Source organism: Otolemur garnettii, unplaced genomic scaffold (assembly GCF_000181295.1).
Source record: "Otolemur garnettii isolate 467f Iridium unplaced genomic scaffold, OtoGar3 scaffold00011, whole genome shotgun sequence".
NCBI classification, from domain to species: Eukaryota; Metazoa; Chordata; class Mammalia; order Primates; family Galagidae; genus Otolemur; species Otolemur garnettii.
In genome coordinates, this window is record NW_003852406.1 from 1,678,808 (window position 1) to 1,695,293 (window position 16,486).

At 41.0% G+C, this 16,486-nt stretch overlaps 1 protein-coding gene across 1 annotated transcript in view; it reads right to left on the reverse strand.

The window, feature by feature from the left end:
* FBN1 (fibrillin 1) overlaps nt 1-15,664 on the reverse strand; it is a 233,936-nt gene extending 218,272 nt beyond the window's left edge. The window contains exon 1 of the mRNA XM_023510045.1: nt 15,478-15,664. Within this exon, the coding sequence (XP_023365813.1) occupies nt 15,478-15,641 (164 nt within the window). The 5' untranslated portion in view covers nt 15,642-15,664. The remainder of the gene's footprint in view (nt 1-15,477) is intronic.
* Nucleotides 15,665-16,486: the final 822 nt, after the last annotated feature.

Sequence of the window (16,486 nt, forward strand, 5' to 3'; positions counted from 1 at the left end):
AGCAAGCAGATCCACAAGTGGTCCAAGGGCTGGGCAGTGGTCTACAAATTGGATATTACTAGTCTACAGTGAGATATGGCACTTTAGCTAGAATGTTAATCACCTCACTGCTTCCTTCATCAAGAAAGTCTCCCTAGGAATAAATTATCAGCCTAACTGAATAGTATACTTAGTAACATAATGGATTTACATGCAGGCATAAGCTTCTCATCTCATCATGGGCTGGTAAAAGGCAGTCTGTGGACTGGCATCTTAAGAAACACAGGTCTAAAAGACATGAACCAATGTCTTCAATAAATAAACTACAATGAAAAAATAACAGGTGAACAATCTATATATTTAAGAGACATATCAAACAATTACAACACATGTACTTTATTCAAATCTTGATTTGCATGAGCTATAGGAAATAAATAAAATTAATATCCTAATGAAGGAAAGGTAAATCCTAGAAGTTTTATAGCATTAAAAATCATGTTAAATATAATGGTGCTATTATGTTTATGTTTCTTAAGGTGTTCTTGTATTTCAGAAATACATATCAAAGTGTTCACCAATAAAACAATTTTTCAGAGATCTACTTCAAAATAATCTGCAGTGGGGTAGAGAAGAAGTAGATAAAACAAGATTGACCATTAATGGATGAATGCTGAGGCAGTGGTGTCATTGTGTCCTTCTCTTTAGTTTTGTATATATTTGAAATTCTCTACATCTGTATTAAAAAGTTAAAAAAAAACTTTGCAGCAGCATCTGGCCTAGCCCATCCTGATGGCCAGAGCCTCCCACATACCATCATACCACACTTTTGTTTTCTTTTTCCATTGACTTGAAAGACCACCTTTATGTTATGCAACTCAATATTCTTGAGTGGGATAGAGAGGACCTCTATTTGGAGATAGTAACTGTCTAATCCCAACGTGCGTGGCATCTTAAATAAGTGGCAAGAGCTAACCAGAGTGTTTATGAATCGCAAGTATCCAGCCACTAAATAAAGTTAACGTTCACTAGATGAGGAATCCAAGAACAAATGACTTGACTACACCTGTGCAAACAATTAAGCATGTCAGCTAAGAGGATAGATTCCTTTGGGCATTACACTACTTTTGGAAACGACTCCTTTTCATAAGGATACTTTATCTTTCTGTATGACAAACATAAACCCATCAGTTAATAAAAGATACCTTTGAGGGGAAAGGGATTTATTTGTAACAGGTCCATAAAAGGGTTGAGTTGGGTTTTCTGGTACACAAATGGAAAGTCATGGGAAATATAAAATGAAGGAAGGAAATTATTTAGCAAGGAATCCTAGTCTGTTTTCTGACTTTTCAATGTGAGAGAATATGTGTTAATCTACTTTTAAGGAGGGAAATGCAAATGAGCAGATGTGTCTGTCCAAGGGTGAATTAGATGATGTTGTCTTCTGTCAAATGTTCAACAATGGCTAGATGAAGCTGGCACTGCTTACAAAAAAAGAAAGAAATGGTTTATATATTCCTATAAGATACCTGAAAGGTTTCCAAAACCTTAAAATGAAAAATTTATTTTATTTGAGGTTTCTTTCTTTCCTGGAAAGTTAGTGGAGCACATAAAGTACCTGGTATTTGTTTGATTTAATAGTTTTGATTTTTTATAAACTTTATCATGGTGGTAGTGTGATTTGCCCCATGGGGATGAGAAATAGTAGGTATTTTGAACATTTTTAATGGCTTGGAAAAATAATTATTACTTAGATCATTCCTTTTTTTTCTCTCTCTCTCTCTCTTTGAGACAAAGTCTCACTCTGTTGCCCTGGGTAGTATGTCATGGAGTCATAGCTCACAGCAACCTCAAAGTCCTGGGCTCAAGTGATCCTCTTGCTTCAGTCATCCAGTTAGCTCAGACTATAAGCACTTGTCACAATGCCCTGCTAATTTTTCTATTTTTAGTAGAGATAGGGTCTCACCCTTGCTCAGGCTAGTCTCCAATGCATGAGATCGAGCAATCCACCTGCCTTGGCCTCCCAGAGTGCTAGGATTACAGGCATGAGCCACCATGCTGGGCCTTAAATCATTCCTATTTAAAGCACTTATTTTTATAGGCAATGAATGCATACAAAGCAACAGCCTTTACGGCCAGTTAACCAGAGATTGGCGTGCAGGGCGCAGGGTACAGGAATTCTACCAAAGCTATACCTAAGTTCAGATAATGTCTGTTTTGTTCCACTTTCCCAGATGTTCAATAGTTTAAGACCTCTCTGAAAGTCAGTGTTCATTATAATCAAAACTGGAATCATTAAAAGAAAATTAAAAAATAAAAAATATTTTCAATTTCTCAAGAGAATTAGGGCACCACAGAGAAATAACAAATAAGAATCTCTTTGTACTGAATGAGCATTACACTGCTGCATGGCAGGAAGCCAGAGGAGGGAATGCTCAGCTAGGAGTGAAGGCTATGGCTCTCTCAGGGGTGGCCAATCTGTGTCAGCCTGGCCCCAGTCATGTAAGTGAGGCCTGCCCACAAAGCACACAGAGAACAGTGATGACAAAGTGACCCGAAGGAGCACTGAGCCCATGGGAAATGGAGCTGTCTCGCTTTGGGTGCAGAGATGTTGTGTTTACCCACCCACTATCCCTTCCCCTCCTTTGCTAACCAAACTCCTCTTTCCTAAGAGCAGCCTATCCCACACAGTTTAGGCAGGACTGACACATAGCTCAATCTTAGCCAGCTAAAGTGTCCTATCTCTTTGGCCACAGTGATAGGCATGTGACTTGAACAGAACCAGAGCCCTCCATGAGATCCATGTGTATGTCTGGGAAAGAGAACTTATTACCTCTGAGATTATGAATTGCAGGGCAGTGTTGGCTTGTCATTGCCAGTGGTCTTCTGGTCTACCTAGTCATAACCAAACCCTTACTCCAAAAGAGGCAATTAAAGCACATTTCATGAATGGCCAACCACCTTGCCACAAAACAGTCCTACTTCCCAGCCTATCTCTTTGCACTGCTGCCAACGAAAATGTTTTTTTTCAGGCTGGTCCTTTCATGTCCTAAAAGTCTAAATTCCATTTACAAAGGCTATTAAAAAAAAAAAAAGTGTTGATCAGGAAGGAGGCAAGGCCTGTCTAACAGATCTGCCAATTAAAAAATGTAAACTTTTTTTAAGGAGTTGAAATGAATGTATTAACAAGGAAAAATACTCAGTATGTTCATTTCCCAGTCAAAGCAGCAGAATTTGGAGGGAAGGGGAAATTCTCAAAATAAAAATTTATGTACAAATTGCCTTTAGATATAACCAGATCTCCAAAGATATCGTAAGATTCCGTTAAAAATACATTTTTTTAAATTTTTGATAATGCTTAGGTTTTCTTCCTGTTTCTGAAAATAATCAGTTCTAAGATGAGAAAGTGGAGACCATGATATCCAAATACCAATAATTATCTAAATTTTTGCTTTTAGCCCTTAAAAAAAAAAAAAACCCAGCTTGTTTGTATGACTCAATCCCTCGTTTTCCTCATCTGTAGCAGCCTTATAATCATTCTCATCATCGTAGCTAACCATGTCAGGCACTGTACTACGAAATAGAAATGGACTTGCTCGTTAAATCTTTGGACAACAAAGAAAGATGAGTATTATAACCTCAGTTATGAGGAAAGAAACTGAGGCTGAGAGAAGTCAAGCCACTTTTCCGAGGTTTCATTCTTAGTGGGTAGTGAAGCTGGGATTCAACACCAGATATGTCTATCTCCACACTTCTAAGCTTCTCTCAAAGCATGGCCAATGGTTATTAGCAATCATTGAAAATGACTCCTTGGTCCTTTAAAATAAAATCCCACAAGCAATACCACTCTACCCGGCTACCCACAACCAGCCTCAAATAGGAAACAGTGTGAGGTAATTATAACATATACCCCAGCCACTAGTTCTGGGTTTTTATGACTAAACTGCCAAATCACTCCTAGCCAACTCTTCAGGAAATGTTCAGACACTTTCTCAGATTCCAGCTAAAACATCAGCTATGTGGCCCTGGGGAGTACAGAGCTCACAGGGTGGTAATGGGATATAAAATTTGCAAACTTGAGGTCAGTGGCCTAAACTCCAGGGTGTGAAGCACCAGCAGTCCATGAAAGATTAAAAACTATTTGTCGACTTAAAGGTTATATGTCAAGTCCTTCATTGCAAAGCACTTGTCCACATCACCTCAGACATTAACTCCATCAGTCAAGGGGAGAAATATATTCTAAATAGTAGTTATCCCTCAAATCATTGGAAAGTAGATAATGCTATCAACAAGCCTGAGACAGGGTGTTCATTCTGAGAATTAAGCATTCGATCCAACTCAAACACAGGTAATGATCAAAAAATAGTTGTCACTTAGATTAGACAGATTCAGATTTTTTTTTATTGTTGGGGATTCATTGAGGGTACAAGAAACCAGGTTACACTGATTGCATTTGTTAAGTAAAGTAAAGTCCCTCTTAGAATTGTGTCTTGCCCCCAGGATTAGACAAATGTTTTTTAAAAATTATTAGGGGAGATGATATAGAAGAAAAGACAAAAATTCACGAATTTTTTTTCTTCATTCACATGTTTATTACACAAAGTCTAAATGTATAAATTAGTAGTTTGGATAACTTAGTCAGGAAGTTATAAAACAAGAGTCTGAGCTTAATCACAGACCCAAAATTGCCTTGGCTAGTCTCAGAACAACTGATTTCTTAATTGCCATTTAGAGTGTGTGGGCCTGCAGGAAAGAGTTACCAGACTCCCAAAGAAAACTTTCCCACTCTCCTTTTTCCAGCCCCCTCTCCACTATCCTCATTGGCAACTACCTCCCTCAAAAAAAAAAACCACCCTTCCCAACCCGATCTGATATGTCATGGACAGCAGATTAGCACTGAGGATCTGAAATTCTACTACACATTGTTCCCCCCATCAGAGTTGACCACTGAGAGACTCACTGCACCGCCTAAGGCCAAATAAATGAGAAGAAAAATGTCCAGGCCTACATTATGCAGAATGTTTGCCTACTTCAGGCACAGCAGAGGAAATGCAGAAACCAGTCAACCTCTCCGGGGTATAAATACTAAGAAGAGACACAATCCCCTACCCAACCACACAGTTCTACCTAAATCAGCATTGCTGCCATGACTCAGCTTCCACACCTATGAGGTAGAGGGGAAAATAAACACCTTGAGTGCTCTTTTAATGGACTTTCTCTGGGCCTCAATTCCAGCATTTATAAATTTCTAAAATTTGTCCTGCTGTAACTCTAATTTGTAATATTAATTTTTATAAAGATGGATGGCCTGGCTATGGAAGAAGATATGAGTCATGATTTCATTTGCAAAAATAAAAACATTTAGAAATAAGAAGAGCCTTTAAAAGTTATTCATCAAAGGCACAAACTTGTTAGGATCTGATTATACAAGCTTATAAATTAGCACTGAATAGACGGAAGAAATGATAGGTAATAAGCAATAATCCACAGGGAAGGGGATGTACCACATTTTACATAGTACCATATACATAGATGCTTAATAAATGATGAATTAACCTGCTTTCCACTGCATTCCTCTAAATGTTTTTACAGGAATCTTTTCTAGCATCCAACCATCTGTCTTTCTTTTATGCCCTGACTCTCCTCCAAAGCTCTCTGTTATTTAAAGAAGCTGGTTGAGGCCAGAGGTTGCCTGATCCCAATGCTGCCTGGAGTGAGGGAGTTGTCATAAATAACTGTCAAAACCCACCCTCTGCTCTGCAGAGGGACTCTGTAGGACTCTACATTTTAGAACTTCTCTCCCAACTCTACAGGACTCTACATTCTACAACTTTCTCCCAACTCCAACAGGACTCTACATTCTAGAACTTTCTCCCAGGACTCTACATTCTCCTAGGAATCTACATTCTCCCAGGACTCTACATTCTAGAACTTTCTCCCAGCTCTCCTCCTGGGAAAGCCCTTCTCCTTCTCTCCCTTAACAAAAGGCTTAGCCCTATTTCTCTTTTTCAATACTCCAAGGCTCCCAGGTAAGAATTTTACATTTTTGTTTGTATTTATTTATTTTTCTTAAGGTTTTCTCATTTGATACTCCTATTTTATTTGTAGCACAACTTATGAAGTTAAGTTACAAGAAGAAAAAGGAGATGATGATGGAAAACAAAAAGAAGAAATGGAAAAAGAAGAAGAAAAAACAAACAAACCCCCCCCACACAAAAAAAAAATAAAATAAAACCCTGCCTCTGGAATACATTTTCTTTTTTAATAAAGATATTAGCAAGCTTCAGTTCAAACCCTGTAATGGAAGAGCAGACAATGTATCCATAGGGCAGACAAAAATCCTCCTGCCTCCCAATACCAACATCATAAATGGTTGTACTATATTTGGAATTAGATATGTTTGGATACTTATATTTGAATGTAAGTATGACTGATGGTCTAGGAATTCACAACCCTTCAAAACACTCAACTTGTTTAATGGAGCAATTCTCCCACTCCAAGCCTGCTTGCTGTCTGGAATACATCTCTGGCTGGGAATGGTGGAGATAGGGAATTTTCCTCTCTCTCTTCCGGTCTGAGGGGGCTGAATACACAGACTTAGTGATAAATTCAACCAAAAAAAAAAAAAAAAAGTCACCTAAATTGAAATAGTTGTAGTCACAGAAAATTAAAACTAGGATTTAATATACTATATAAAGTCTGCAATTCCAACTTGACTATATCCCTAAACCAATTTTATTTTAACAATGTGGCTACTCCATTAATTGCAAAAATAATAGAGTCCAGCTCATTGTAATACCACTTCTTTTGGCAACTGCACACTGATTTTTATTCTTGTTCCAAAAAAATTATTTATGATTCCAAAAAAATTGTTGAGGTAGATTATACCAACAGGTACATAAAAATGAGACTATAAACAGAAATTGAAAATAAAATTCCACATATGTGAAAGCAAAATAAATTACAGTGACTTTGTGTTAAATTTGTCACTGATTTGCTTAAAAGCTAAAGGAAAAAAGAGAACAGTTGGGTGTTTTATAATTCTTACATTTGAACAAAACAGAATAATACCAGTTCATTAGAAGCTTTAATCTTATTCCTGATGGCTGTGAGTCCTCCAAACACAGAATGGTGGACAAACCAGGAACAATGCCCTTAACCTTAATCTAACAGAACATGAAGACTCTTTATGATTTATGAAGCATTTTTTCACTCTGTATGCACAGCAGCAAAATACAACGAAACACTCTCAGTGGAGAACTAAGCCAAATGCACTCAAACAAGTTAGAATTAAAATCAAAATTTCTGATTAGCCTTCTCACAGATCTATTGCCTCATTGGTAGCTGGTATCCAAAGATGGCTGCAACTCTTTGTCCCCTCCCTGCAAAAGGTTTTATTAGTCCAGGCCCTTGAATCTGAGCAAGGTCTGAGACTTGCATGGAATTCTGGGTCACAAAGAAAGTCTGATAACCTCCACTTTTATGCTCTTGAGAGAGTCTGAGCTGTCACATAAAAAGTCTGATGCTGCTGCTACAGAGACATGGAGAGAGGCCATGTGCAGAAGACCATCTGCAACTATATGGAGAATAGAGGAACCCAGCCAACACTAGAACACACCAGGCAGCCAACCATTCATGTCAGCCTGCAGTCAGTATGGGGGTTCAAGCCGGTGACCAACATCACAAGGCTGTTTTTCAAGATCCAGTCCCAACAGACACTCACCCAGAGCAAGGCCTAGTCACTGCATCTGAGGCTCAGTTTCCCATTTGAGAAAACATACTCAGTGGCTTTCCCCAGGGGCAGGTCCAGGCAGGAGATAGCTCTTACACAGACTTAGCAAGACAGAGGACTTCAAAACCTGGAAGGTCCCCTAACAGAACTGGAGGGGCTCTTTGCAGATAAACCACACCCACTGTGCTCCAGGCACCGGTGCACCTTCAGAACCAGACACACATGAGAAGAAGTCAGACTAGGGGTCAGGCACATTGGCTCACGCCTGTAGTCCTAGCACTCCAGAAGGCTGAGGTGGGTGGTCTGCCTGAGATCAGGAGTTCCAGACCAGACTGAGCAAGAACAAGACCCAGTCTCTGCTAAAAATAGAAAAACTATCCAGGCGTTGTGACAGGTACCTACAGTCCCAGCTACTCAGGAACCTGAGGCAGGAGGACAGCTTGAACCTGAGTGCAAGGTTGCTATGCACTGTGATGACACCATGGCACTCAACCAGGGTGAAAGAGTGAGACTCTGTCTCCAAAAAACAGTCATACTGCTTGGTCAAGTCCCCAGAGATGTGGTAAGGAATAGAAATAAGGTTCCCAATTGTGTATCTTCTAAATTCCTGACCCATAGAATCACGGAAAATAATAGATGTACTGTGTTAAGCCACTAAGTTTTAGGGGGATTTGTTAAGTTAGCAATCAAATAACTAAAACACACACAAGTGGAGACAGGTTGTTTCACTGTTGCAGAGGGCTGAAGAATGCTCTTGTTTCCCTTCAGCTCCTTATTAAAGGTGCTATATTTCTGTGCATGTCAAGTTTTATTACATATGGAGGTGGAAGCATCCCCTCTGTCTCTCATAATCAATCAGCCAGGTACCACCTATGTTTCTTCTGGAGCCAGCTGAGCCTCTTGTCTCTTTGCCTCCTCTACCGCCTTTGCTCAGACCATCATCCACTCTCACCGTGACTCCTAAACCGACTTCCCAAGTCTCCCTACCTTTAGTCTCCCTACTTCCCCGGATTACTCTTTCAGACTTTTGCCACCGAGGCACAGTGATCATGTTCCTAGTTCTTTCCTAGTTCTCTGTCCCCACCTTTCAGAACAATCAGTGATGTCTCTTTTTCCATTTGTCCTTCTCCTGTCCCTAACAAGGTTGCCATCTGCATACAGGCTCACAAAAGTGCTCAAGGTGCTAACTGCACAGCCCCGGGGGTCCCAGTTTCATAGACTATGATACTATGAACAGTGTTGGCCCAACTGAACTCAATGTCCTGTGAACCCAAACCCTTCCTATCCTTTTCACTTTGTCTTTTTCACTCAGATTTTTCCTTTATTTCTCTTATATACTTTATAAAATTACCCGTATCAAATCAGTCCATCAAAACTGGTCAGACCTCGACCACCAAAAATTACCTATTGAACACCTGACCATGCACACAGTTCCTACATATCCCTAGACATAAATAAACAGAATCTCTGCCCACCTTCAAGGAGTTTTCGGTCCCAGGAGACAGTCACGTTTTACCACATACATCAGAGGCTGGTAAACTCTTTCTATAAAGGGCCAAATAGCAAATACTTCATTTCCACTCGGTGGGTCACACCAACTCTGCTGAAACTGCTGCACTCTGCTGCCATAGTGTGAAATCAGCCACAGAGAGCAGGTAAACAAAAGGGAACAGCTTTATTTCAACAAAAGTCTGTTTTCAGAAACAGTCACTTTGGCCCACAGTTTGCCCACTGCTGACAGACTTTCACCGTGAAGTCTTTTCTGATTAATCCCATTCCCACAAGATGCTTCCCCTGGCTTGTAATAACATCTGCCTTCAATAAACATTGAGTCTTTCCCTACAGCAATGGTAGGGAGAGATTCTGGGGAAATGAAGGTATCAACAGTAGGGAAGAAAGAAACTTACCAGCTATAAGATTTATTAGAATTGAAAAGCAGGGAAATATATTGACTACGAGCTGCTCCAGATGAAGCCAGATTTCCCAGCTCTACCTCTTACTAGTTTATGTCCTTGGAGTGATTCCTGAGACTCTGAATCCCTCTGTTTCCTCATCTGTTAAATGAATAAATACGCTTAATCTCCCTCATTCAGGAGTTACACATTAAATAAATTAATATTTGTAAAGTGCAATCATAAGCATTTTTTGCAGTCATTGTTGCACCTTAATGTAAAGAAAATGGCTCTGAGATTACAGGCAACTATGGTAAAAATAGTAAGAATAATAATAAAACAGACGGAATTAGATAACTCATCTTACTGGTAAGGATTTAAAATGTACCAGTTTCCCCTGGAAAGAGAAACACCTCTTACAAATATGTTCTAAGAGAAATTTCTCACATGGAACATGACAGCAAGAGACTGAGTGAGATAAGGAGCAACACCTCCAGCTCAGAAGCCCAGACAATGATGAAGAAAGATGCCTGTCACGGTTACTGACCACTGTCAATACAAGTTCAAGGAACACTATTAAAATATAGCACACATGTAGTTCAAGGTTCTGCCAGCTCTCATCTCTATGATTTTTTCCCCCTGTTTTATTAACATCTTCGCAGAAAGTTTCTTATTTGACCACATAACACTATGTGATTAACCATACTTAGAATTTGTGAACCAGCATGAAAGAATATGAGGAATTTTAAGTGGAATTTTACCAATATCTTAGTCTGGCATTTTTGTCCAGTGGAATGAAAAAACAAAACCATAACTAAAATTTATGAAGAAAGAAAATTTAGTATTGAGACTTGCCTTTAGAACGTAACCTCTGGAAAGTATCTCAGCTCTCCGATCTGTGAAAGAAAGCTAACAAAAGGACCCTACTTATGCACAGGCTGTGAGGATTGAATGAATGGTCACATGTAAAATACTTAAAGCAGTGCCTGACCATAAATGTTATCTAATCATTACCTACCATGGCTACAACTGCCGTTATGTATTCATTTTTTCTTAATACTAGACTTCATACCCTATCCCCTTCATGACCAATACTGTTTTGTGGACTTGCAGTTCTTCTGGGAATGGTGAGCCCCACCAGGCTGTTATGTCTCTGGCATTCCACAGAGCTAAATTCAGGATGGAATTTAATCAAGGCTTTCTGAAATAAATGAACTCTTTGAAACCCCATTTAATGATAAGTTGGTGGTAAAATGCTTATGATAGGATTCTTGCCTTTGATGATTTTACAATCTAATAGGAAAATCAAATTTAACACTTATGAAACTCTAAACTCTTATACACCTGCCATATAACTTAGGCCTGATATGTTACTGATATCAGCTTTTGCAAAGAATTTCATGGAAAAAAAATTCTAAGTTGCTTAAGTAGGTCCATTTGCTTGGTTAGTTTCTAGAAACAAAGAAATTGTTAAAAGAGTTTATTCTCTTTCAAAAAAACATTTTTTTAAATCTTATTTTCACATTGAAAACTTTAGCTAAAATTCCCAAATTGATTAAGCTGATTGACTGGCTTATTGTAAGGAAAATTGATTAAGCTGACTGACTGGCTTATTAGTTTAAACAAACTAATATGAATGCCCCAATAATATTTTCATATTTTGCTTCACTAGAATCAATAATATAATACTATAATTTTTAAATATCTCTCACATAGACAATAAAGAAATATTTTGATACTCTTCAAAATTCCAAATAAGCTTGAAGGGATATCTATAATTCCATTTCCACCACTTCATTTCACTGTAGCTTGACACATTAATTTATGTTATGAACAACTTACATTTTTGTAAACAACTTTTATGTCCTAAATGTTACAAAATCAGTCACATAAATATTTTTGTCTCCACCTTCTTGTCTAAAATGCAGGATTGCTGAAATCATCTATTTAAGAATATTATATATTTTTATTTCAAAAATTGTGCCCCAATATTTTAGCTTAATCCTTTCAATAAACGCAAAGACAAACCATACCACTTCGGGACTCTTTCCCCTAATTTAGCTCATCTGACTTCAGATGAAGTCTTAAAGTCCTCTTTATAAAGTCTACAAAACGTTTTCTGTGTTCCCTTTTAAAGTTCTTTATTTTAATAACAGACTTCTGTGTAATTAATCCCTTGGAGTTTGCCATCACATAACCTACTCTGTGTACAAACTGTTCCATGTGTATTTTTCTGGCAACAAGATCTCTGAAAAACATAAACAAATAAACAAAAACCAAAAGGAATCATGCATAAGAGGACAGATTGTGTGAAGTCTAACTGGTCTCATACACCAATAAACCAGGCAACAAGGACAGAAGGTTCAATCCATCTTATCAGAGACTTCAGAAAATGAGGTTTCACTGTAAAGAATTATTCCCTTTGACAGGAAACAGTAATATTTTCTTACTTGGGAGCTAAAACAATAAGGCAACCATAAATACATGTTACACTAACTACTGCCATTCAAATCAAGTTGCTGTTTCTTTAGAGTACATCGGACTGGTCCCCCACACATTTTGCCGAATCACAGAAGTTTAGAATTTTGCTAAGAGAAATTCTGGTGAACTTAAATTCAAATAAATAAAGTTAGGATTGCATTATTTCTCATAAAGCCATTTCATATGTGTCAAGCAATGCTCAAGCAAAGAAATACTACTACATAGTCACTTTTTGAAATATTTTTAGAACTTGCACAATTTTCATTTGAGAATAGAGAAAAATAAAAATTTTTACAGCGCTAACAGGGACCACACTCATTCCATTAAAAAAGAGGCTTCCTGTAAAAACAGAAATTGGCGATTTACTCTAAGAAAACACAGCAAAAGCTGGGAAGAAATTTGAGGATGCTTAAATTTCCACTGTGGAATGTTTGCTGCCCAGTGGGGAAGGGGAAAAAAAAGAAAAAGGAAAACACCTGCAACAGGATGGGAGGAGAGGAAGACAAGTTAGGACTACACAGCCACTGAGTGGGAAATGAGGCAGGTTCCTAGTCTGCGAAAAGAGGCAGCAGACAGCAAGGGATATACTTCTGAAGGAGAATACTGCGGCAGATTTGGTAGTCACCTACACACCAGAGAAAAACAAGAAGGCAATATTTGCAGAATTTGCAGAGTATACTGGACCAGGGCATAGCAGACACTGATGAGTTTAAAGCACCTTTTAACTAGAGGAAATATTAGTGAGGTGCTGAAAGTTGCTGCCACCAACTGGGCATCAGGCAGACTCTGGGGTAACAAATCACTTTCACTTCATAAGCTGTGCATTCCCATCAAAAATGGCAAACCGGTTTTACTGCAGTCAAAGAGCTTAGTTTTGCAGCCAGTAATATTTTAATGAAGAAAAATAGAAATATGTTAAGCAATAATCGGAAAACTGTAATACGGAACTGCTTTTCCTAATGATTTATATAGCAGGCCATGATTGAAGGACTTATTCATGCGAGACTGGAATGGCAATAAGCAGAGAGACTAAATTTTAAATGCAATTCAAGTTTAACATCAGAACTGGTGTTTGTTTAAAATATACAGGAAAGCTTTTGATCCAGCAAATATACTTTCACTAATTTATGCTGCATAGAAACTTGTACATGCACATACATGTATGTATAAGAATGTCGGTCATAGCAAAAGATTTGATATACTCCAAAGAGTTACCATTAGGAACTGTTTCAGCCACATCTATACAAGAAAATGCATGAGGTGAATCCATGTATGTTAACAGATAAATGCACTCAAGATATATAAACACTGAACAAAGTTCAGGATATTATGTACAAGTATGTTCCATGTATTAAAATGGACAAACACATACGTGTGTATGCATATGTTTATAAGTGTATTACATATATATTTGTACAATATATGTGTCTGTAATATTTCTATTCTATTCATAAGAAAATGGTCTTTGAGAGGTAGGAGCGAAATACTTTTAATTATTTATCCATTTAGGTTCTTATTTTCACCTGCCATGTATATTATACACATACAAAACATGAGAATTAGGAACACTTGTAATTACTATTCTATTAATACCATGTTTTTAGGAAGGCTTTATAAATAGTGTGCAGTAGGATAAGGTCAATGTGAGTGATCAAATACTGTGAAGAGCACAGGCAGGTGTGTCTCCTTAATCACAGAAAGAAACGTAAAACCCGACAGAAATGAGCACTAGAGCAAATGAGTGAAAGCATGGCATCCTGTTCAGCAACCAAGTAAAGCTTGGTTTCTATTTCACATTGGGTCTGAGCCTCCCAAGGAAACGCACTGGCTGGTGACAGCACATAGAAATATGACATATGTCTGCCCACGCCAAATGTTGCCCTGTGGATTTTCAGCCACAGAATTAAGCCTCCACTCCTTCTCTCTATAGAGAAGCAACGCTATCAAAATAGACACTAAGGCTGACACTGCATAGCAGAAATATGTTTCTGAAGGGAAAATGCTAGACTGAATTAAGTCCTTTTAAGAACACAGGAAAACCAGAGTTGCAGTGCACTTATTGAACTCACCATGTGTCTTGCACACAGGGCACCATAAATGGTGTACTACCTGGTGAGGGTCAGGTTTACCATAACAAGCAACAGTATCGGGATGCTCGGTTTATTTTCCCCAAAGGCCCAGACAGAACTAAATTAATCATAACTATTTGCTGGGGTCAGAAAAATCATGTATATTTTACCATAGTCTAAGTGCTTTGCTCTGACAATCATCTTTTTCCTAGTCCAGACTAGGACTCAAAAACCGCTCTGTTCAGTTTACTGCACTTTTTCTTCTCCTACCTGGGCCACAGAACACAAAATTCACTGCACACACACAATTAAAACAGCCCAGAGCAAACAAGAATAAGTGAAATGTTTACCCACATATCCGAGTGGACACTGTCACTGGGTCACTCAGAGCCAGAGAATCAGAATCACTCAGGAAAAAAAGCATTAGTGAGAATTTTTAAAAATGAATAGAAAACTACTGTATGTTTACTGCCTGGTTTCATTTAACGGGCTCTTTTATGGTCCATCCTGCTGTGTCTGTGAAGGCATGACAGATGACTTTTTCAAGCTGAAAAATCTTAAAGGAAATTTTGAGTGAGGAAACTAAGGACTTTGCTTAATTTAAATCTTTCCTGCTGAAATGTCTTCTGTAACGGGAGCATGGGAAGCCAGTGAAATGGTCAATCACATGTACGTAACCCATAAGCCACCGGTTAAAAACACCCACTTAAGGCCAGCCAAGCAGCATCCCCGCCTCAGTGAAATGGAGAGCTAGCTCCACACGACCCCAAACTAAGCCTTCAGAAACACTCTCCTGCTCTGAAGGGGAGCACTGCCCAGAGAACTCCGTCCCTACTGTGAATAAGCATAATTTACAGGCGAGACAACTATGAACTGTGTCTCTTCTCCTCCGTCACTGGAATCCCTTCCCTTCCTCGCCTATAGGGCATCTCCAAAGATGCCCACAAGGGAAGTGCTTTCCCCTAGAAACCACCGGAATTGGTGTGAAGGGAAAGGAATCAGCTTTTCCTCTACTCTCAGTCGCAACCCCTCCCCTTCTTCCTCAAGGAATCCTTCTCGCCTCCCCAAATCTGCCTCAACAATGGCCCAAGATTCCTTTGAAGCATGCCCTGTCCTCTAGGGCAGAAATCCTGAGGCGGAGCAGGGTGGTTTAGCCCCAGACTCGGTGAGCACCGCGTAACCCTAGCGCCTCTAAGGTGCCCCGGGAGGTCTTGCCAAGGAAGGAGGCTTCCTCGTCGAGGATCACCCCTGTCAGACGGTCTGGATCTGGAAACTTGGGAGCAGGAGGAGGGGAGACCCACGCCAAAGGAGCTGACCGGTCCTTTACCCTTTAAGCGCGTCGTGTCCTCCGCCGCCTCTTCTCTTGGCCCGGCTGGCTCTGGTTTCCTTCACGTTCCCAGCCTCCAAATTGGCTTCCGCCCCATGGCTCGTGTAGGACGCTAAGAGCACGGTAAATCCCAGGATGATCTCCAGCAGGCCCCCTCGCCGCATGATGACGAGCCGCCGCCTCTCGCCGCGCCCGGGGCTCGGTCTGCGGCCGCCGCTGCGCCCGTAAGCGCACCGCGCCGCCGGGTCCCGCTCTCCCGCCGCCCGTCCCCCGGGCCGGGCTCCTCCCGCCTTCTCCAGGCGCTGCTCCCACTTCAGGCGGCCCCTGCCAGCTGCAACACAGAGACAAACCCCCGAGGCGGGGGAGACGGTCAGGGCACGGGGATGCTGAGCCTCGCGGTCCCCATTCCCCAGCCCAACCCGTGCGCCGCCTGCGCGTGGCGCAGTTAATTGGGCTAAGTGCAGACCGTTGGGTCCCCAACTGGCCGAAACGCCCAGGCCCCCGGCGGCAGCAGCTCCGGCCGACCCCTCGGCCTCCCGGACGCCTCCTTTAGAGCGCGGTGCAAAGTACCCATGTCCCGAGCGGTCCTCGGCCCCGGGGCGAGATTGCTGGGTTTATTATTTTAGTGGCACGAACTGCGCGCCACGCGCACTCTCAACGCCCCAGCTCCTCTCCTGTGCCCGTCCTCTCCGCCAAGCCGCGGGGCTGGAAGCCCGCCGCGCCGTCCCCGCCGGCTCTGGGCGCTGCCACCGCCCCCGAGCATCTGACGCGGAGCCCGGCACCGGAGCCCCCGGCCAGGAAGCTGTCAGGCGAGGAGGGCCGGCGCCAGCTGTGGACGTTCCAGGACAGCCCCTCACCCCAGTCCCTGTCCCTGCCCGCGGCGCGGCGCAAACGCAAAGCCTCTGTGGCTGGAGCTCCAGTCCCGGTGGCCGCCCGACCCCTGTCGGGACCCCGCTGCACCCACTGGAGAAGCGGAGGATCCGACTCCCCAAGAGGCGGCGGCAGCTGC